The sequence below is a fragment of the Mobula hypostoma genome, chromosome 19 (assembly GCF_963921235.1).
Source record: "Mobula hypostoma chromosome 19, sMobHyp1.1, whole genome shotgun sequence".
NCBI lineage: Eukaryota > Metazoa > Chordata > Chondrichthyes > Myliobatiformes > Myliobatidae > Mobula > Mobula hypostoma.
The window spans coordinates 41,998,772-42,021,811 of NC_086115.1; the positions used below are offsets into that span (position 1 = coordinate 41,998,772).

General features: G+C 40.2%; 1 protein-coding gene across 3 annotated transcripts in view; it reads right to left on the reverse strand.

The window, feature by feature from the left end:
• LOC134358996 (inositol polyphosphate-5-phosphatase A) overlaps positions 1–22,729 on the reverse strand; it is a 475,517-nt gene extending 452,788 nt beyond the window's left edge. The window contains exon 1 of one of the 3 annotated variants that reach the window (XM_063071762.1): positions 22,184–22,729. In XM_063071762.1, coding sequence (XP_062927832.1) covers positions 22,184–22,258 — 75 coding nt within the window. In that variant the 5' untranslated portion in view covers positions 22,259–22,729. Of the gene's footprint in view, positions 1–21,802; positions 22,091–22,183 lie in introns of those variants that run through there. The other 2 variants (XM_063071763.1, XM_063071764.1) reach the window with 2 other exon arrangements.
• Between the last annotated feature and the right edge of the window lie 311 nt (positions 22,730–23,040).

Below are 23,040 nucleotides of genomic sequence, written 5' to 3' on the forward strand. Positions count from 1 at the left end.
AAAAATATTTAGCACAAAAATGATAAAATGAACTAAAATAGTGTACGGGTTGGACATCAAAATAAGCACATGGGTTCATCAGAAGGTACTCAGCTCTACTGATGTCAAAGCAAACGAAGCTCATATGAAGAAAAGCAATGAATCTTACATCTTTCACTACAAAAGCATTAAAGACTTGAATTTAATCTCTAAAAGGGAATCTATTCTCAATTACTGGAAGGAGATTTGATTACCAGATGACACAGATTTAAGATAATTAGGAATAGATGGGGGAGATCTTTTTTCGCTAAATGTTGCCGGTTGTTTAAATATGGAAATTACGACCAGCAAGAGTGGTGGAAGCAGATGAAGTAATTAATTCCTAAATAAAATGGATTTCAGTCGGAAAGAAAAGCGCTTGCATGGAAAGCAAAAATGAGTGGAACTAAATGCAAAGTCCTTTCAAACAGCCAGCAATGGCATGATGTACTAAATGACGTCCTCCTATTCAACAGACGATGAAGTTACTGTCTCTGTAGGACCTGTACTTACAGTGATTCTGTATAGAAGTTCAAGGGGGTACAATGTTGTAAATTAGATAATATACTGTATATCCTTCAGAGGCAAATTGTTAAATGATGTTTTATTTTCCTGATATGCATAGAAACACCAAAAGGCAACTGCTTGCTGTAGTAATTTTCTTGTCTCTGGTATGCTCAGACAATCACTTGCACAGGTTCTCAGCCACAGCACTGGACAACAAATTTTTTTGAAAATATTGCTTCCTCAGAATTTTTTTTTTTGTTTCTGATAGACCACTTGAAGATGAACACAAACATTATTTCAGACTATTTGTATCATGTAGGAATTTGGAGAAACAAAAAATTAACTTTTATTGAATATAATGCATTTAATTGCATAATGATGCTGACACTTTGCAATAGTTCAACTAAGCTAAAAATGTGCTTTATTGATGATTTTCATTTGTACTCAGTGTCTGAGGCTTCTTGCTTAAGTGTCCAACAATAATCAGCCAGGACTGATGGATTCCAGTTGCCCTGATACCATTTCTCTGTGACCTCAATGTCCTGGTGAAACCTTTCACCATGCTCATCACTGTCAACCACCAAGATTTGTAGGGAAGAAGACTAAATCGGAAAGCAGAAAATGAACTGTTAGTGACTTCATGGTTTTGTATGCTTGAAGCATGTTGTCAACCCACTGCACATAGCTGGTGCTCTGTAGTTGCCTGGAAAATTTTCAACAACATCCTTGAATGCCTTCCATGTGATTTTCTCCGGTCCCAAAGCTATTCAGGAAGCAAAATCTTTATTGTCCAGTGTTATGGCACAGCTGCATGAAAAAAGTTGTTAGCATCATCTGCACAATGGTGCAAGTCTAATCCTGCCGTTGTCTGTCGGGAGTTTCTGCATTCTCCGCATGTCCCATGGGTTTCCTCCCAGAGTCCAAAGACGTTTCAGTAGGCTGGCTGATTGGTCATTGTAAATTGGCCCATGATTAGGCTAGGTTTAAATTGGAGGTTGGTGAACGGCGGTGGCTCGAAAGCCAGAAGGGCCTATTCCACACTCTATCTCAATAAATAATCGTCAAGTGCTGCCAAATAGGTGCTGTGTCAAGTTTCAACACTGGAAAACTATGCAGTAAAACGATATGATGTGGAGACAACCCCCCTCTCCCCACAACATCCCCAAGCCATCAGTTTTGTTTGTGCACTGAAAGAATTAAGCACTCACAATGTGATCTGGCTGACTACATGCACATCTGAATGGTTGTGTTTGGGTAACTTAAGTGCTACTTGGTACACTTATCTGGTTATTGTACAAGAGCAGCACATGTTCCAAGTCCACATGAGACCAATGCACCGATTTCATGAGTGGTTTCACTAGTTATAAAAACTTATTATGAGAGAATTTATTTTAAGTGTAGGAGATTATCTTCCCTAGACAATGTTGATAGATATCTTAGAGCAGAGGATAAAAGTCAAAGCCTGAAAGTGTCAGTCATGGTGAATTAGCAATCTCCCTTTAACAGTTGCTTTTCTGTTACAAGTGAATTTAACTGCTCTATCACTGACTGTCATGCTTTCGCCCAAGTCTGGAAACCCCTCTGGAAACCACACCGTGCCATACAGGAAAATTGGTTTATAGATGGAATTCCAAAGATGTTCCTTAAAACCTAACCATTTTGATCAAGCCTTTGAGTACCTGTCCTTACATCCGCCTGAGTGGTTCATTGCCAAATTTTCTTTGATTACAGCCAAAGAAAATGTGGCAATGAATCCCAGTTAAGCCCTCCACCCCATTCCATAACATCCACCCCGCTCCTCAATTATCATCGTTGAATGTGATAGAGGACAAAGGTGACAGAGCTATCAGCACAGATAAAGAATTAACCCTAAAGATTTTCAAGGCTGCACAGTTCAGTACCCCTACAGATCCACTGAGTTATTCCAAAGCTACTTCTGTTTTTAAAATCAGTCAAGCTGTTTATCAGTATTCCTGTTTGGAACCTCAGATTTCCACATAAAAAAAAGCATATGAACCTCTCAGATGACAATTGCTTGTCACTCTCTGGTTAGAAATCGGGAGTAGCAGGAATGTAAAGTTTCCTAAATGTTTCTTAAAATGAATAAACAGTTTCTTTTTTGCTCTGTTAACAAGCGCTGATCCAAAACCCCTGAGAAAAAAAGCAATATTGTCAGCATCAACAGCACATTTGTAAATAGTTGTCAACTGGAAAGAATTGTAATCTTTCTATTGGGTTCAGAGTTTGCGTCAGTTCTTAAGTACTAGTTCAGATGTGACTGGATTCTCCACAGATGAAAGAAGGATATATTTAGTCTAAGTAAGAGAGAGTTACATGGGATAGTAAGACACGAGACAATGTTAAAAAAACCAAGAACCATTATAATATTTTCAAATAGTTTCCTGTAATGTCAAGCACAATAAATTGTTTTAAATGTGCAGCTAATTTTCTCTGCTACTGATATAACTGACTTGTTCCCAGTGCCTAATAAAATGTTTATCTCTTATTTTCTTGCTTTGGAGAATGAGTTTACATTTTGATGTTCCAAGTACTGGAATGCAGATTAATCATTGCTGACACAGTCTTGGCACCATTACATGTTGTACCCTGCCAAAGGAATACAGTGTTGAACCTGATCATCTTCTTACGTACACCATATATCCACCATCTCCAATGTTAACAGAGGGATTGGTGTACAAAATTTTGTCATCCTACCTCAACGCTGATGACTAGGCAACTTTCTATTACATTTTTACTTTCTTCAGCGTTCATCCTGAAATTGTCTGGGAAAGACACGACTTGCACTGGATGAAGAACCAAGTGATTGCAATAAGAATCACTTGCCCGTGGAAGGTCAGGCAGAGGTGCGTTGAAATTACAAGCCTAGAGATAAGGTAGTGTTGCAGTTTGCACAATGCTTTTACAGCTCATGGCGTTCCAGAGTTTGGAGTTCAATTCTGGTGCAGTTCGTAAGGAGTTTGTATGTTCTCCCTGTGACTTCATAGGCTTCCTCCAGGTCCTCCAGTTTCCTCCCACAGTCCAAAGACACACCAGTTAGTAGGTTAATTGGTCATGGTAAGTTGTCCTGTGATTAGGCTAGTACTAAATAGGTGGGTTACTGAGCAGTGCAGATCGTTGGGCCTGAAGGATCTGTTCTGCCCTGTTATCTCTTAGTAAATAAATACAGGACGTACAGTGATAAAGGGACCAGATGAACTATACATGGATGGTGAAGAGTAATTACAGGGGTAGAAATATACTCAAACAACAGGAATTCTGCAGATGCTGGAAATTCAAGCAACACACATCAAAGTTGCTGGTGAACGCAGCAGGCCAAGCAGCATCTATAGGAAGAGGTACAGTCGACGTTTCAGGCCAAGACCCTTCGTCAGGACTAACTGAAGGAAGAGTGAGTAAGGGATTCCTTCAGTTAGTCCTGACGAAGGGTCTCGGCCTGAAACGTCGACTGTACCTCTTCCTATAGATGCTGCTTGGCCTGCTGCGTTCACCAGCAACTTTGATGTGTGTTGTAGAAATATACTACTGCCTTGTTCGCGGAAGCTCATGTTAACATTCATTGTTGCAGTAATGGTACAAGTGATTTACTGCAGAGATTTTTTAGAAAGAGAGATGGGTCAGTTTGGCTGGGGAACAGAATTTGTGTTGGGAATCAATGGCAGTAATTTTAATTTTCTGCTCATTCAGTACTTGATGTCAAACAGTGTGACAGTTTAGACAATGGCAGGGTTGAAAGAGAAGATAGCAAGGTAAAGACGGGTTTGTCAGCACGCAGAACTTACTTCCTCAAACCTCATCTCTATCTGTCTCTTGTTCAGTCCCTTCCAACTTATATCCAGTACTCCTTGCATGCTTTCAAATATTTTAACTATTGGGGGTTCCTTCAAAAATAGCGAGACAGTTCAAAACATCCCTTGCAAATATTATTCTGTACAATTCTGCCATATTACCAAAGATTCTCTGCACATAGTCACATAATTCCTCGGATTCCCCACATATATTGATGCACTTCCTGTGATTTCTTACAAATATCCGCACATTTGCAATGAACCCTGCACAAACTGATACACACCCAAGAATTTTTTATCTTATGTTAAAAATACATCACTCATTCAAAAGATAATCACATTTGGTTAGTAATTACTTACCAGGAAGTAAACAAGTGGAGAGTCATTACACTGACATTGCTTAATAAAGCTAATTCCAATGGCTCAAGCTGCAATAAACATATGGATCCCTTGAAGATCCCAACACACAAGTACCAATATGAATCATGCAATAAATACATCAGTTCCTGGACATTTTACAGCCTAAGATTGATGCTAATGCAATTGCCTCAAAAACATCCATTATCGTTTATTTTATTGCTAAATTGCTGTACAGATCCTTCCCAAGTTACAAACACCCAATTTATGCACAGCCCGTACATACAAATGAACACTTGGAAGACCAGCGGGAAGGATTCAGCAACTGCTGGAGGACTGCAGGCCTTTTCTGCTACCTGGGAATTTGGGTTGTGATCTTATCTCTGACTGGTGAACTGTCCAGCTTATGAACAGTTCACAGTTCACAGGAACATAACCTGGGGGAGACCTGCATGGTTATCATTTTCATATGACACAGGTTTTGGGAAGATGAAAAAAAATGTATCTTGTATTTATAACATAACTTTCATGCATTCAGAGGGCAGCAAAGTACTTTATGGTTAAATTCACTATCTTTATTGTTTTCAGTGCAAATGTTATTGCCACTTTGTATAGAGTGGATTTCCATAAAACTATGAGCTGTGCTGATGTTAAAGATCTGATGTTGATCAATATGTTAGGGGAGCTCACCCATTCAAATTCAATTTCAGAGGGAATATATTTACAATTGAGCATATCTGTGGCCCCTTGGACTTCAGAGTGACAGTGCACCATACAGTGATGACTCAAATGCTGGGAAGTTTGGTGAATGCTTGAGAGAAAAATAGTAATGCTTACAGGTTGTGATAAACTATTGGCCTCTTAAAAGTCCAGAGAAAAGAAATAACTGGCAAAGCTTTACTGCTATTATTTCATCTCTTACTATCTAAAATATTTTTGGAGAATGTTAGTAGCAAGTCATTTATGAACTTATGAGGCTGACCTCAACCAGAGTATAGCCAAGAAACAGAGAGAGGAACAGAGGACAGAATTGAAAATACAGCAACTCTACCTTATAGTTACCAGTTTGAACAATACAGGGTAAATATCTTGAATATGGATCAAATAATATAAATAAATGTTTAATTTTTTTTTGTTTTTGAACCATGAGCCACTGCTGTCTTGCATTGTGCAAGACAACACAAATTGCAGAAAACATGTACCTCAGAACCAAGTTGTCCTCAACCCTATTGTATTGTCTCTGTTGACCCTCTTTACTACCTTTGTGCTAGCCAGAATCAAGTGTGGATGAAAGACAAGCAAGAATAAGAGAACCAATCCATTTTCTTCAATTGTACCACAAAACTGATCGCCTAAGTAGGTAACTCTAATGCAATATTTGATTGATGTTTGTGTCTATTTAAGGTTGCAAGTCAGCTGGGTGTCTCAAAAATCTCATTCAAGTAAACCGGCATGACAACCACCATCCTAGGATTCTGTTTTATGCCTGGAAATCAAACATTTAGAATCGATGTTTGCAGAATAAAGGCTTTTCTGAAAAAAAGCTAAACATTTAAAATTCATACAAGCCAACTAAATAAATGATACACATCAACTATCCTTATTCCTTGCTTCAGAGATTGAAAGGATTTGCAAAGATAAGCTCAGACAATAACCAGCAAAGGATATGATCCCAGACATTAGCCCTGCTTTCACACGGAAAATCTAGTGCGGTGCCATCCTGTGAGTACAGCACTATAAATCAATTGGTTTGCTTCCTTTTATATTTCCTCAGAACCTGGATCTTTTCATTAAAGGCACTATTCCACAGGCCTTTCTGCATGCTGATTCCTTTCAAAGGGTTTCTACAAATGGAACCTAATAATAATTGTGCAATTTCCTCACCTTCAGCCTCAGTAAAATAGAACTCAATTACCCAATTTACCTGTTGTATCAGATGTGGACCTTACAATTTACTTCCAGATGCATTGGCAACTTACCAACTACCATCATGCTCACCCAATGCTCCACCTCATGGCAAGAGTATCCAGATGCGAAAGAGATGGGGCGTCAGAAAATACCTGCCTCCCAAATCTGATGCAGTAATGAAAAAAAATGTAAAACCCACATGACTAATGGAGGGTAATTCTATCTGCCAGTTTCACTCACTGGGACAGTCACTCTACCCCTGCGCCATATAACACTGGTGATGCCATACCAACCAAACATGCATTCAATGGGAAATCACAGACTTGAATATATTTTATTCTACTCTACCTTCCTGCAGAAATACTTTAAATTTCAATCTTCAATAACTTTTGTTTCCATTGGTTAAATGGTTAAAACAGACACTGGGATTAATTTAAGGGATTCTCCAACTCCATCAATTTAACCTCAGCTGTGGAAACCCCAGAAAAGGTGCTATTCGCTGTTTGCCTGTGTTTTGCACGATGATGAGGCAATTTGATGTGGCAGAACCGAGGGTAAGTGAGGCAGTGGGTTCGTTGCCAAGAGCAAGGAAGACCTTGAGGTTCAATTGATTTAAACACCCGCCAAATTGGAAAGGTCGGGTGCAGGTTGAATTGAGGCGTCGGGTCGAGGCACCAGAGCATATCAAGGCAACTGAATCCGATGTTTGGATGATAATTTAGGCACCGGGCCAGACTGAAAAGGTCTGGGCCCAAGGCGAGGGGTGGGCTGGTTCAGCTCACTACTCTACTCTGCACTGAAGTAAGGGTCTGAGGACGGACTCTCTTTGCAGACTTCAGTTCAGAACGCAATTTGCTTGCATTTATTGTTTGCATGATTTGTTTATTTTCTCTCCGCACATTGGGTGTCTGACGATCTTTTTTTAATGGGTTCTTTTGGGCTCCTTTGTTCCGTGACTGCCTGATGGGAGACAAATCTCAAGGCTGTATAACGTACACACACTTTGATAATAAATGTACTTTGACCTTAGAAAGAAGCCGGTGGGCATCTACTAACCCTTTATGCTTTGGGAATCTCCGGCCACTGACCATCCCAAATGAGGAAGGAAGACTCAGGATAGTATTGAGAACCTCAAAGCATTGCATCAGGAGCATGTGGGGGCTCTGTATAAGCAGTTGAAGGAAAACATCACCTCACAAACCACACACCTGCCCACCAATATGCCACCATTGCCACATCTGTATAAGAGTACGCTTGTTCCTACATTACCTCATCAGCCACCATAGAGCTCACAAAACTGCAGTGCAAGCAAAACATTCTCAATCCTGGGGGATTACCCAAGAAGAAGAAATTTTGCATACTTTACAAGGCTCGGGAGTGGGGTGGGGAAGTTAGGCAGTCATTCTGACTGAACCAGAGATGTTGAAAAACACAGTTGATCAAGGAAACAAGACAGATAGGAGTTCAGTAAGTGTTAATGGAGATAAATCACAGGTTCACTGGTGAATCCCACTTCAAACTGAAAAACAAGTGATGGACAAGCACAATAAAATAATCAAAGGGCAACACGGTAGCGTAGTGGCTAACACAACACTTTATAGTACAGATGACCAGGGTTCAATTCCCAATGCTGCCTGTAAGGAGTTTGTATGTTCTCCCTGAGGCCACATGGACCTCCTCCAGGCGCTTCAGTTTCCTCCCACAGTCCAAAGACAGACCAGTTCCTAGGTTAATTGGTCATTGTAAATAGGCCTGGATTAAATCAGGGGACTGCTGGGTGATGTGCCTCGAAGGGCCGGAAGGGCCTATTCTGTGCTGTACCCCAATAAAAATAAAAAACTAAAAACAGCAAATAAACAAAATCGATAAACCCCAAGAGAAAATTTTGACAGAACTATGTGCACGTAATCAACGGAAACAAAAATTCTCTCGAGTTTTAGAAGAGTGTGAGGTCACCCCATTAACATTCATACAGGATTTGATAGGTAGCTGCTAAGTCAATGATTCCTCTGCCTTGGATGAGAAGAACCAGGAGTCACAGTTTCAAAACAAGGGATTGACCATTTTCGACAGAGATGAGAAGGAATGTATTCATCCAGGTGATGGTGGATCTTTGGAATCCTTTAAGCATGAGGACCGTGGATGCTTAGTTACTTGAGTAAAGTCAAAGAAAAATATCAATTGCTTTTGCAATGGCATCGTGTTGACACAGACATCAAACGGACTTTTCCTGTACTGTACTGTTCTAATGTTAACAGTAAATTGTCTTAGAACATGAGAGTATTGCTGAAGTAAAAAAGTTAAATGGTAAAGCAGACCTAAGGGACAGAAATACCTACTACTTTTATTTATTATATTCTTATAACATTAAATAGATATAGGGGTTTGACAAAGAAACTGATAGGCCTGAAGAAGGAATCAAATTACCTTGCCTGGTTTCTCAGGGCTGGGTGTGTCTGAACCTGTGCCACCCCACACCCCAACACTCCTTCTCACACCCCTCCCGTGCTGCTCCACTCTCGCTATTCCCAGATTTACAAACTCGCTCTCCGTTCCATGTTGACAAAAACAGTACTGTGCAAAAGTCTTAGGCACTCTAACTATATATATGTGCCTAAGACTTTTGCACAATACTGTAGATCAAAGTTACAATAAGCTTTTTCTCAGAAGGCTAAACTCCACTTGCACATGGGAGATTCTGGCTCAGTCTACCCTTCCTTTTCTGGAGCAACAATTCTCAGAGCAGTCATACAACTTATCCATACGTTGTCGCTGAAAAACCCCAGCCCTGTGCCCCACTGCACTGATTGATGCACCTCTTCGAATTACATGTTGAGCATTCACCCGTCTTTTGTAACTGGTACCCATTTCTCCAAATGGACCAACAGAGGTTGATAGCTTCTTGATTGAGAGAGATAATAAACCAGCTCTGATTGGAAGACGGAACAGACTCGATGGGCCGAATAGTCTGATTCTACTCCTCTGTCTCATGGTCTTCTTACTACAAAATCAACTAAAGTTAAAACATGCTGGTTTAATCATCCACAGTTCTGATATTATCTCTGGTCGTGGGCGTGTGAGATTCTGTTGAAGTGAAGTTAAGGGACAAAATGGAAGGAATTCAAATGCCACATCTTATCAATGTCACAACATTTAATCATATTGCTTAACGCAAACATCTATTCTAGGGGATTTTAAATCAAGCCATAGTCCTCTTTAATTACCTGATTGTTATCTTGATAAATCCCTCTATACATTTGATACTTACTGCCAGAAATGTAAACAGCACAGTAAAATATAAATCCACTAAACGGTAGAGAAATGACAAGTAGAGGAAACATGCTTAAACACTCAAGAATTTGCCCAATATTATTCTTAACAATCTTACTGAACTGGAAGAAAGAGCAGGGCACTTTAAGCTGCCATGAAGGATCCTCAGTTTTTTTTACACAAAAAGATGCAATTTCTGCTGGGAGGAAATGCCTTGTCATGACAGAAAAATAATGCAAAATATAGTTCTGAAGTGAAACATATTTATAGTCATTGACAGAAACTGGAATTCATCCAAATAGATTTTCATGATCATCCCTCTGTCTACTGTTTTAACAGAGGCTTTACCATATTTGAATTCTATTTATAACTGCAGAGAGGGATTTTTTTGTGCATATTCTTCCTAATATTGACAGTTGTAATGTCTGGGCACTTGAAATACCTATGACTGACAAACTCATTTAAAATAATAGGCCAAATTTTGTGATGAGCACTGGATAAACCGTACAACCATTTGTTGTACTTCCGCTTATCCACAGTCTTTCGACAGAGCTTTGCATTACATTTGATGCCAAGAGCTATCAAGCAACATAATGCCTTCTACAGAACATATAGACTTCTTGTGAACAGTACAAGCAACTTAGCATTTCCATAACAATCAGATTAAATATTGTTACTGCCTTTGACAATCAGATGCTAAAAAATGATCAAATAAAATAAAGAACAAACAAAACAAAAAGATTCATTAATGAGCAAAGCCATGTATGAACTAGGAAGTGCGAATTAGAATGACAAATTCAATGCCACATTAGTCTCAGTAACTAAAATAGAAAGAATGAAACAAGGATTTCCTAGTCGACCTTGTCATGGCTCCTGAACTTTATTTGTTTACCTGCGCCACACTTTCTCTGTATCTGCTAAACACTGATCTGCACTCTGTGTTCTTTCTACTACCTTGAAGTTGTTAGGCATGGCATCATCTTCCTGGATGCCACACAAACAGAAGTTTTCCACTGGTACACAGTACACATGACACTAATAAACCGAGGCGCCACGGTAGTGTAGCGGTTAGCGCAACGCTATTCAGCTAGGGGGTTCAGAGTTCAGAGTTCAATTCCGGTGCCGTCTCTAAGGAATTTGTACATTCTCCCAGTAAACGCGTGGGTTTCCTCCGGGTCCTCTGATTTCCTCCCACAGTCCAGAGACATATCGGTTAGTAGATTAATCGGTCAACTGGTCCTGTGATTAAGCTAGGGTTAAATAGGTGGGTGCTGGGCAGTGTGGTTCATTGGGCCAGAAGGGTCTGTTCCATACTGCACCTTTAAATAAAATAAAACAAATACCAATACTGATTCAGGAGAGAAATAAAAGAGACAGAAATAGATAGTAAAAGGGGTACTAAAAAAATCTCAAACAATACATAGAAGTTGAAAGAATAAAACTGCACACTTCCAAAAATTGTATTTTCTGTGTCAGGGAAGTTGCTTCAAAGTTCAAATTTCAAGTCCAAAGTAAATTTATTATCTAAGTACTTATATACCACGGTATAATATCCTGAGATTCAATTTCTTGCAGGCATTCATAGTTGATCAAAGAAATACAATAGAATCAATGAAAAACTACACACAAAGACTGACAACCACAGTGAAAATGCAAAAAAAATAATACCAAGAACATAAGTTATAGAGTTCTTGCATGTGAGTGCTTGGTACCAATTAAGATGTAGCCTACTGCTAAAAATGATATTCAGACCAAAAATTGTTTGCAACCATCACACAAATTGAAAACTGCATTCTATTCAGTGCAATATGAAAGAAAAGCCATTGTAAACAGCTTCTGATTGTGTTTGAATAACTGCGAGCAGCGTTGGGTTCAGCTGTGAAGGGGCTACTCACTTCAATTATCAGCTGCCAAATGGCCTCAACGTTCAACTTTCATAGACTTGCACCTTTTTCCCTCTTTCACCCACAATTTAACTTCCATTCTCCACCGTGCACTGACTTCAGCTCAAAATCTACTGCCCATATGAACTGCTCTGCAAAATTTTGCTTGCCTATCAACAGTTCCCTTGTTGACTGCCAATAGTCCAACACCTAAAAATTAATGTTGTTACCCCATATTTTAATTTTCACTCTTAATTCGTGCAGGTTCCTCCAGTAAAGTGATTTTCCCATCCAACCTCCGTTTGTATCATTCCAGTCTTTTGCACCATCACCTTGACCTTACCTCTGCTGAATAGCAGGGCTTTAGAAATTTGGACCCTGACCTATGGAATTACTTTTCTAAATTTATTTACCTCTTTATTAAATTATTTTATCTTTTAGGTTACTTAATTAAATCAATGTATTTGGCTAAGCCTCCGAGCACACTCCTTTTTTTGTTTTTTTCCAGCTCTATAATCATTATTTTTACCATTCAGTTCCATTAAAATAGTTATGAAAAGATTTATATTAATCACCAGTGAAGTCTGATCCTCAGCACAGTATTACACATCACCCTGTATAAACATTTGCCACATTTTTGGCTCTTCCTTTTATTCCACCCATGATTTCACCTGTCCTCACTCACTATCAATTTTCAATTTTACCAGCATGGTATCATCAGATTGCTGTGCTATTAGACTCTGTCTTTCAGATGAGGTATTACCTGCCCTCAGGTGGGCGTAAAAGTACACTAGCCACAGTACCATAGCAACCTGGCATCTGAAGAAATGTATATCAGCAAAGGAAGAAAGAATGTGTTTGTATGCACAGCACTTCCTGACTTCAGGAAGTCTCAAAGCATTTGATGGCAATACATTTGAAGTGTAGTTAATGACATAATGGAAGAAGCAAGAAATCAATAAGATATAATTGTAGAACAGGGTTCAACAAAATATAATGTGGAAAAAATGGCCAATTTAATTGGTGATTAAGAAATATGTATTAGCCTGGAAATTATGAAAAATAGTGCCAGCATTTTAAGTGAATGATGACACTCTCACCAATTCCGACCAACCGTAATTCTGGTTTGGGTTGTCATCTTAAAAACTGAGCTTGAATTACCTAAAATCCATCAGCTTTCAAGTTATACAGAAGACAGTTATCAAGTAACAATGTGGCAGACACTGCAGAATGTGACATACTTTTCAAATTTATTTGTTTCAAAAAAAAGTCTTCTTCAGAACGTGTTTCCAAGGAACTATTATAAAATTGCAGTGAGATCTTGCCGCTGTCTTTTGGTATTTCTGGTCTCTTTTCTGCTTCGCAAACAAAAGCATAATTATTTGACAATTGCCACACATAACTGACTCTGCTATGAACAGTCCCAAGCTCGGCTGTGAAAGGAGACGGGTTGGGCGTGGGGTTTGCAACTGCATCTGGGTAACTACAGAAATGCCCAAGAGAAGCTCCATCCCTGGGAGAGGAAGGATCTTCACCCAGAAGACATATGAAGATATGCAGTGAAAGCCACAGAGCCAATCAACCTTCTATCATCCAGGAAAGACAGGCCCAGGACAGAGGACACTGGCGAGCTGTGGTCAGCAGTCTATAGACCAATAGACTTAACAACAATGACTTCTGTTGAAATTAATTCCGACCCTGGATAACAATGCACCATACAACCCTTCTTTCTTTGCAAGGAATCACATGGCTTATTCTTTTTTTTTAATCTCCATACTGGGTCAGGATTGAAACTTGCAGGAAAATAACATGATGTACATCCCTATAATTGCTTTCCGTAATGCCAATGTACTGTACTACGCGGGTCCTAAATTAGAAAAGGAAAAAGACCTGCATTAACAAAGTCTTCCCTGACCTCAAGATGTCCAATTCAATTTGCAGCTAATGACATACATTTGAAGCTTTATGTAAGTTAGGGAAACACAGCAACAAATTTTGGCACAACAGTGAGACATTGTTTTAACAATGTAAAAAAAAATTGTCAATTGTCAATTATATCTAGGCTTGACCAGAAGTATTTTTCTCCATCGATTTTCTTTAACTAGGCCATTGTGAATTCTGAATCCTAAGACCTATTGACCATCTCACCCTGTGCCAAATGGCTCACATTAACCCTCATTTAAGCGCCTCAACTTTAAATCTTATCTCTTGTTTTCAAGTGATACTTCATTTCCCTTTCTCCATAATTTCCTCTGCCATGTAACCCTTTGAGATATCCATTTGCTAATTTTGTCCTCTAGATCATTCTAAATTTCATTGCACCACTCTTGGTGATCTACCTTCAGCTGCCAATGCCCTGAGCTATAAAATTCCTATCAAAATCTTTCCTGCTCATTGCAGTTGCCTTGAAGCCCTCTTCTTGACCACCATTTTGACCCATCTGTCTTACTATCTCTTTATGCAGCTTGGCATTAATTTTCATTTTGGAAATGTCTCTTTGAAGCTCCTTGTGATCTTTTGGCTTCTATTTATAAAACTCAATGAATTTTACAACCAGGAGCTGTGGTTTCTGTCATTACGGAATAAACGTAATCAGAATACCTTGCTCTTTTCTCATTTCTACCAAATGATCTTTTTGCATCCACCCGAGGACAGGCGCAGACAATGCGTCATTCAAAATGTATATCTCCAACACTTCAGAATATTTAATTGCTGTAACAGAACTCAGATTACGTCCACAAGTACCTCATGTCGGGCATAAAGCCTGAATTAGACGCAAGTGCTACCAAATGGCCAAGACTAAATATTTTACAATCCAGGCAACCCTGATAACCATTTACAAATGTTTCATTTCTAATACTGTATTCAACCCATCACTGAACCTTGATAATCACTGTTGATTTACAACATCTAGGGCAGCAATTATTTTTAAATTTGCTTTTTATCTTGGAACATTAGTCTGTTACTCCTCTGAAAATCCTCAATTGGTATGCTTGATAGCTATGCAACTGAAATATATTTATTAAAGCATATTTACAAAGGAAGTTTATACAATTTTTTTTTTCTGAAGAGCTTATTGAAACTGCACTTGGCAAAGTTCTCCAAGGGTCAATTACTGAGGCATTCAATTTACACAGTACATCAGATATAGAATCAGTACCAGACAATTCATCCTCTCATTCCTGCAGTGACATTCAATAAATTAATGGCTGATACTTTTATTTCAGTATAACTTGCCTGCACTAACACCAAATTTCTTGATTCCTTTAATATCAAATACTGTATTGATTTCTGTCTTTAATGTAGTTAGCGACTGAGCTTCCAAAGCTGGGGTTCCCAAACTGGGGTCCTTGGACACCTGCTTAATGGTATTAGTCCATTACAGAAAAAGGCTGGGATGCCTGCTTCAGAGCCCTGATGGGGAGAAAAGTCCTCAAACTTAATTAACAACTGTACAAAGAACTTTCTTCTCATTTACATCCTTATTCTGAGGCTGCAAAACCTGGTTCTTAACGTTCCAGCCAGTAGACACCTCAACCCGTAATTACCCTTCAATCTTCAAGACTCACAAGAAGTTTAAGTATTTCAATGACATCAACTTTCATTCTTTTATACCTCAGAATATAAAGTTTCAGTCTGCTTGATCTCTCCCCATACAGCAAGCTTGTGCTCCCAGAAGTCAGCCTGCTGCACTCTATTACAAGTATATAGGACTATGGAAAACCAGAACATCATTAACGTTCGAGGCCCAGTCTCTCCATAGTCCTATATTGTTGGAGCAAGATATCACTACTCCTGTACTCAAGAATCAGGGTCCCAAACAGTCCTTCCAGGTGAGGCAGCGCTTCAACTGCGAATCCGCTGGGGTCATCTATTGTATCCGAAATCCCTGATGCGGCCTCCTCTACTTTGGTGAGACCTGTGGTAAATTGGAGGAACCGCTTTGTTGAGCACCTCCACTCCATCCGCCAAAAGCAGAACTTCCCAGTGGCCGTACATTTTCATTTCGATTCCTATTCCTGAAGAGGCCACCCTCAGGGTGGAGGAGCAACCCCTTATATTCCATCTGGGTAGCCTCCAACCTGATGACATGAATATTGTTTTCTCCTACCAGTAAAAAATTGTTTCCCTCCCCCTCTCCTTTTTCTATTCGGCACTCTGACCTCTTACCTCTTCGTGCCTGCCTATCACCTCCCCCTGCAACCCCCGCTCCTTCCCTTTCTTCTATGGTTCACTCTCCTCTCCTACCAGATTGCTTCCTCTCCAGCCCTTTAGCTTTCTCACCCACTTGGCTTCACCTGTCACCTTCTAGCTATCCTCCTTCCACTCCGCCCAACCTTTTTGTTCTGGCATCTTCCTCCTTCCTTTCCAGTCCTGAAGAAGGTTCTCGGCGCGAAACAGCAACTGTTTGTTCATTTCCACAGATGCTGCCCAATCTACTGAGTTCCTCCAGCATCTTATGTATGTTGACTTGTATTCAAATCCTCTGTACCACTTACTTTCATGAATGCTTGCTGTGGTAGGATATTAACCATTAATGCATTATGTACAAAGACAATGATGTCCTTCTAATCACCACCTACTCCTTTCAATCTTTCACCATTTAAAAAAAAGGTTTTAATACTTTTACCAAATTGGATGACCTCAGATATTTCCGCATTACGTCCCTAGCTACCAGTCACTTAACTCATAAATATGCCGCTGAGGCTTCTCTGTATCCTCACAGCCCACATTGCCGGGAAGCTTTGACTCATCAGTAAACTGAGGTGCATCAAATTTGATTCCCACATCCAAATCAAAGATGAAGATTACACAAACACGAGGAAATCTGCAGATGCTAGAATTTCAAGCAACACTCATAAAAGTTGCTGGTGAACACAGCAGGCCAGGCAGCATCTATAGGGAGAGGTACAGCTGACGTTTCATGCCGAGACCCTTCGTGGGTCTTGGCCCGAAAGGTCGACTGTACCTCTTCCTATAAATGCTGCCTAGCCTGCTGCATTCACCAGCAACTTTGATGAAGATTACACTGCAAGTAATTTTTTTTTAATGTTAACCATGTGGTTTACATACTGTTTACTTTTATTTTAATACTAACACAGTTCAATAATATTTAAAAGCAATTAACATTATCTGATAAGTGATGTGCTGATAGAGAAGTATGTGAGTGAGAAAAAAACACTTTTGAATATGTGGAATTTATTGACCTATTTCTCATTCACAGAACTTGATAATGCAGTGCAATGACATCTCATCAAACTATAGAGCAGATTCCAACAGCACAGCTCAATTTATACAGCAGCCTGTGTTTCAATTTGACTATTTGACCAAGTGCCATGCTGCATAATCATCCTGTGCCACGGTCCAGACAAATGAACAACATTTTTAGAGCTAATCCAACTCTCGGCATTGTATGGACACTAATGAGCTAAACATACGAGTTGGGAATAGAATTGCAAAAAACTTCACAACCAACATCTTGTTTTTCAGTGGTAGCTTATGGGGAATGAAGAATATTACTGAAAGGAAATTTATGCACTATTTTTATTTTTAACATGTAAGATATAAGTAATGTGTTGCATGTAAGGATTCACAATAAATTACCCATTGATGCACGATATATTGCCAATTGAACATAATTTGAAAATGAAGTACTCTGACAAAGCAGCAAATGATAGCTTATTCCTTATAATGCATTCACAACATGTGTTTCTTCAAGGTGCAGTTCAGAAATATGGTAAGTAACTTGTATACACAGAATGTTGCACATTAATTCAACACTACGCTCAAAGTATTTTCTTTCACTCATCATTAACATTCTGCTTAAACAGAAAGGTAACAATCCTCAATCCAACCAATACTTCAGAACCCAGCACTGCTCAGAGAGGTCACTAGGGTCAGCAAAGCAAAAATCTAAATCTAATCAGAGTCCTGAAGAAGGGTCTCAGCCTGAAATGTTGACTGTTTATTCATTTTCATAGATGCTGCCTGACCTGGTGAGTTCCTCCAGCGTTTTGTGTGTGTTGCTTTGGATTTCCTGCATCTGCAGACTTTTTTGGGAATCTCATTCTCAATCCTACTTTTGCAATAGAACATTAGTTTCATCTCAAAAACTCAGCAAGCCAGTTGAATCAGCTGGTTTTGAATCAAGTCCAAAAGTGCAATAGAGAAAGATATGAAGAAAGACCTATTCTTCACATAATATCATTCATTATCCCAGGAAGTGCTTTACAAAGGATTAAACATACCTGAAAGTGTAATCACTGTTGTAATGCAGGAAATGTGACAACAGAATTCATATAACAAAGAGCAAAGAGACAATGAGCAGATAATTTAAAAAGATTTTGTAAATACACACCAAATCAGGCAACAGCCAGAGAGACTCAAACTGGTTTGAAGTGTCAAAGCCAACTAATGTTTACTATTGTCCAATGTTCCGATGAAAAGAATCACTCTTTGAAACAGTACAGAGTCACTACCACAGAAGCTACCTGACCTGTACTTCCATGGATTTCAGTTTTTACTTTGGTTACCCAAGGCTGTCATAGCTAAGGGAGGTAGTGGGGATAAGCTTCCAATGGCAAGCATCTAAAATAGCCTCTGGCAATCAAGTCCAGCTTCTGGCCTTCATGTGTGGCTTAACTACTAATTCTAGTGGAACCGTTTCTACTGACAGGAGAAGGGGAAAGGCGGGTTACTGGCACCTTAAAACCAGTCGCTTCAGGCAGCTGAGGCTCGTCAGCCATGGTCAGCAACTCATCTCGGAGATGGAAAATTCTGATCTCAAACCTTGCGGCTCTACACACCCATGGAAAAGGCTTCGGGGGTAAACTCTGAGGAAAAGTCCAGAGCCGGAGTCCTTGTGTTGAGTTCAACGCTGACTGGCCACTGCTGTGATGCTGCTGGTGCCAAACTGTATCAGTGTCTGCTGTTCCTTTGGATTCATCAGCTGCATGGAGAAAGAGAGCCTGCTGTATGCTCTCCATATCGTACTTCCCTGGCTTGCTAGGACGCAAATTCCACGGTCGGCCTTGACCAACGGAGGGCCACAATAAGATATTATTTTATACTTCTGGAATCTACAGCTTTTTTGCTTGATTGTCAATGAACAGTTAATTCCCTTCACTGGGATTAATTGAGGAATTAATACTATCCATGGCATTGAACTTCATATAGTGCCAGAGGACATTTATATTCATTTGGTAGGGCAGGTGAGATCTTACAACACCTCCCAAAGAAGCACCTCTAATACCATTACAGTGGAATGAGATTGTGTTCAGGTCTCTGGAGTAGGACTTAAGCACATATATTCTGATTCACAAATAAATTACTGAATCGATACAGTACTTATAAATGGGGCTCTGCCAGCAAAACCTCTCCTAAAACAATGATGATATATTTAGTAACAGAAATAAAAATTCAAAGCAGGCCCAACAACACAATTGTGCAAATTGGTTTCCTGTAATGTCATGCTTAAACAAGCATCCTGATTATAAAGAAAATTGCCAATTAAGTATCAATGGTTTGACAAAATTATTAATCCCAATTTTATTATTTGAAGCCAGGAGCGCAAATGTAATTGAGTAAAAAATACATTTTAAGCTAATCATTGATTTACTAGAGTTCTACAAATTCATTGAAATGCACTGTTGCCGTACTGCCGTATGACAAAGAAGCTTTTCCTCACCACACAACAATTAAAGGCCAGACTGCAACAGCATCATAAGTTGTTCTCTCACTTGAACTATATTCACACAAAATATCGAGAGAAAACTTACATTGACTTTTAAGGATTTATTTTTAATTTAGTGATACTATATCTACGTGCTTTAGCTGGATATATGATATCTAATTGTATCACCGGTTTTACATATTTTGAGGGCAAAATCACAATTCGCACAATATTCACATGTTTGAGGCAGAGTTATTACTTTCACTTGGCATTTACTGATGTGCACATAGCACGACTGACAAGCTGAGGTAAACTGTGCACCAGTTATAAAAAATACTATGGGTAAGTTAGTCTGGGATCAACTCTAGTCAACTGTAGTCACTTCAGTTGACATTGGTGTTCTTTAATTTGATCCTGACGTCAATGATTAAGTAACCATATCAAAATGTGAAGGCAACACATTATAGATTATATGACTACTTCACATATTCAAATTGGATTAAAGCGTGTACTTGAATATGCATTTCTTGTTGAGCTGGGATCTGGGCTCATTAGTTCAATATATGACCAAGCTCTGATGCACCATAATGTTTTCTAAGAAATAGTCATAGAGAGGCTAGGCCCCTAAACAACACTGGTGTATACTGTAATTGTATATATAAAGCAGGGGGTAATACTTGATAATTTTAATAAATAGTAAACTGAAGACCTCTCTCCGCATCTCCTGAAAATTATAAGGAACTTCCTGAAGGTTTAATTTCACAAAAATGCAACATTTCTGGCAAGCACTGTCCAGGAGTGAAACAGAGCTTGCATATTTTTGCATGATCAATTTTCACAGCATTTTTTTCTGCAAATATCAATCTTTTTTCCATCTTTTCAAAGTTAATTTACCCACCTGCTAAAAATTCTTTCTCTCACAAATGTTGTCACACGTTATGTAACAGCAATGGCCTAGCTAAATAAAGCCCAAGGAAGTTCAGGTGCAGCTTTCCTCCCCACTGGTAACTGAATTCTGGGTCATTCTGCTGAGAGAGAGATTTGAATTTGCAATATAGTTTCCTAATGCCGCTCTAAAAATAGTGAAAGCTCTTCACTTATTTTCCTAGTTGTTAGCGACCAACTAGCATCACCCATGTGACCCCACAATGGAAAGAATGGTCAATTAACTACATTTTGAAACTCCTGCTTAAAACATGAATACCATCTAAAAAATCTGTACTTCTTGCAGTAATACTAGGGGACTGCATGAGTAGACAAATGAGCTTCAGATTAATTTTTCATCAAAAGTACAATGGTACTTCAGACTTAAAGAGTTCCCTAACTGCAGTAGACCGTCAGTCCTGGTGCACTCCATAGCCTACAAAAGCTTCTAATAAACCAGTTGCACTATCAACTGTAACAACTACACTTCGCAACCCTTAAGCGACTGTGGTGATTTGGACTTGGTTTTTAGCTCAGAAAAAAAAGTGATGTACGGGTTTAACAAAGACTGTCACAGTCTTACACACCACCCGGCCCTATTATTAGCGTGTTCACTTTTCCCACTGGACTGTTCCAAATCCGGATAACTTGGACGATACAAAAACAAAAAAAAAATGCACTCCACTGTTCAGAGGGTTTCTCTGGGGAGAAAAAATAACTTAAGGACACTGACCTTTCTTCAAAGCACCAACAATAAACAATAATCATTATACCCTCAGTTTCTCTCCCCACACACGCTGCCAGACTTTTTCGTATTTAAAACCTTGTTATCCTGATTTCCAACACATGCGGCATTTTACTTTGTGACAAATGGTTTTAACCCATGCCAAGCTCTGCCAACTTCTCAAAACTGACTTCGCATTCACATTCCACACCTGAGCGTCGTTACTGCTGAGAACCAGAAACGCAGAGCTCCGGAATTGAATCCCGCGTCAAGGTGTCACGCCAGTTAACAGTAGGAATTACATTTCAGATCTGAATTAGTGAGGAGAATCTGGGGTCTACTATAAAACATTTGAATTGTTGATATACACACGATACCGCAAGCGCCTCGGTACAAACTACGCGCCACTGTTGGTGAAAGGACATAGAGAGAGTGAGATGAATTACAGTTTCACACACAGAACAACATCTCCCCTTTCTGTCAGCTTATTTGCGGGGGAGGGAAGGGTTCATTCCAGGCGATAGGGCGGTCTGTCACACTCAGCTGCTCGGCTCATGTAATGCCCATCGGAAAGAGTTCATTTGACAACGAGCAGACAAACTACTCTGCACCCGTCACCACTCCGGCAACACATTTCAGACTGTCTCCAGCACGCCATCGGGTAGGTAGCAACGGGACCATTTCTCTACGTCCAACGCACGATCCGAAAGTGCGCATCCTACTAATAACAGACCTGACATGCCCGACTTGCTACTGGGTGGTGATCCCAGCTCCGGCTGCACCACGATCGGGCTGAAAGCAAATCCTGCAGCCGGCGCGGGTGAGGGAACGGAGAGCGGACACTGCAGGCTGCAAACCCCCAGCTCCGGCTGCTGATTCCTGAGCATTGGGGGCAGAGAGAGAGAGAGCGCGAAAGAGAGTGTCAGAGGAATCCCGCCAGCGTGCGAAATCCAGCGAAACCCCAGGCCTGCTTAAATACTATGATCAAGAGAGTACAGTGTGCAGAGAAGAAACAGACCACCTCCACCAACCCCCCCGCCACACACACGCACAAACTCAGCGCCACCCTCCCCCAGCTCAACCCATACTGTTTAAAAACAAGAGGCAGACTTACATCTTCAAACAGGGATCCAACATTGGCTGTTATCAGCAAGACTCCGGTGCCCTGTGCAGGCGTTTTCACCGCCATAATCTGCGGGTGTGAGCACACCTTGTTTCTTGTCAGCAGAAGGGGCTGTCAGAGGCGCTCAGGCTGCTCCCCGCACTGTTTATATCCCGTGCTCACGCCGCGATCACTGCGCCTCCATTCATTCGCAGCGCCTCTCTCTCGCTCTGTCTCTCTCTCTCTCTCTCTCTCTCTCTCTCTCTCTCTCTCTCTCTCTCTCTCGCTGTGTGTCTCCGGCTCCAGCTCTCGCTGCCCCAGGGGCTCTGCTCAGTGCTCGCCGCTGCTGCCTCTGCCGCTGCCTTCGCTCATTCTCAGCCTCTCGCCAACAACTAGAAACTTTCTTCTCTTTCCTCCCCGCCGCCTCTCAGCACAAGCCTTCGATCGCTCTGTTTCCAAACATTTCACTCTCTCCGCGATCTTTGCCTCGGCTCTTTTTTTCGGGCAATCTGTCGCCCAGGAAACATTGCGTGAAATTGACTCGTAAGGCATGAATTTTTTTCTAAACTGTCTTGACGTCAGTTACCAGATGAAAACGATCTCGCTCTTAAAAGGGCGATGTCGCAGTTGTCAGTGGGGCCCATCAGTAAGCCGCTCCGCTGAAAGGAAACATAAACCGAGTGGGGGAGATTTAAAACTGATGCAAGACCGTGAAAAAAGTAAAGCAAGAAACAAGAATGCACAAGGGACTACAGAATAGTTGTGCATAAATAAATGTTTTAATTTCTAGTTCTTATATGCTATAAACTGTAATCTAAATAGAAGAAGCCTCTTGGTGAGACCAACCTAAATGCTCCAGACCATCTAGT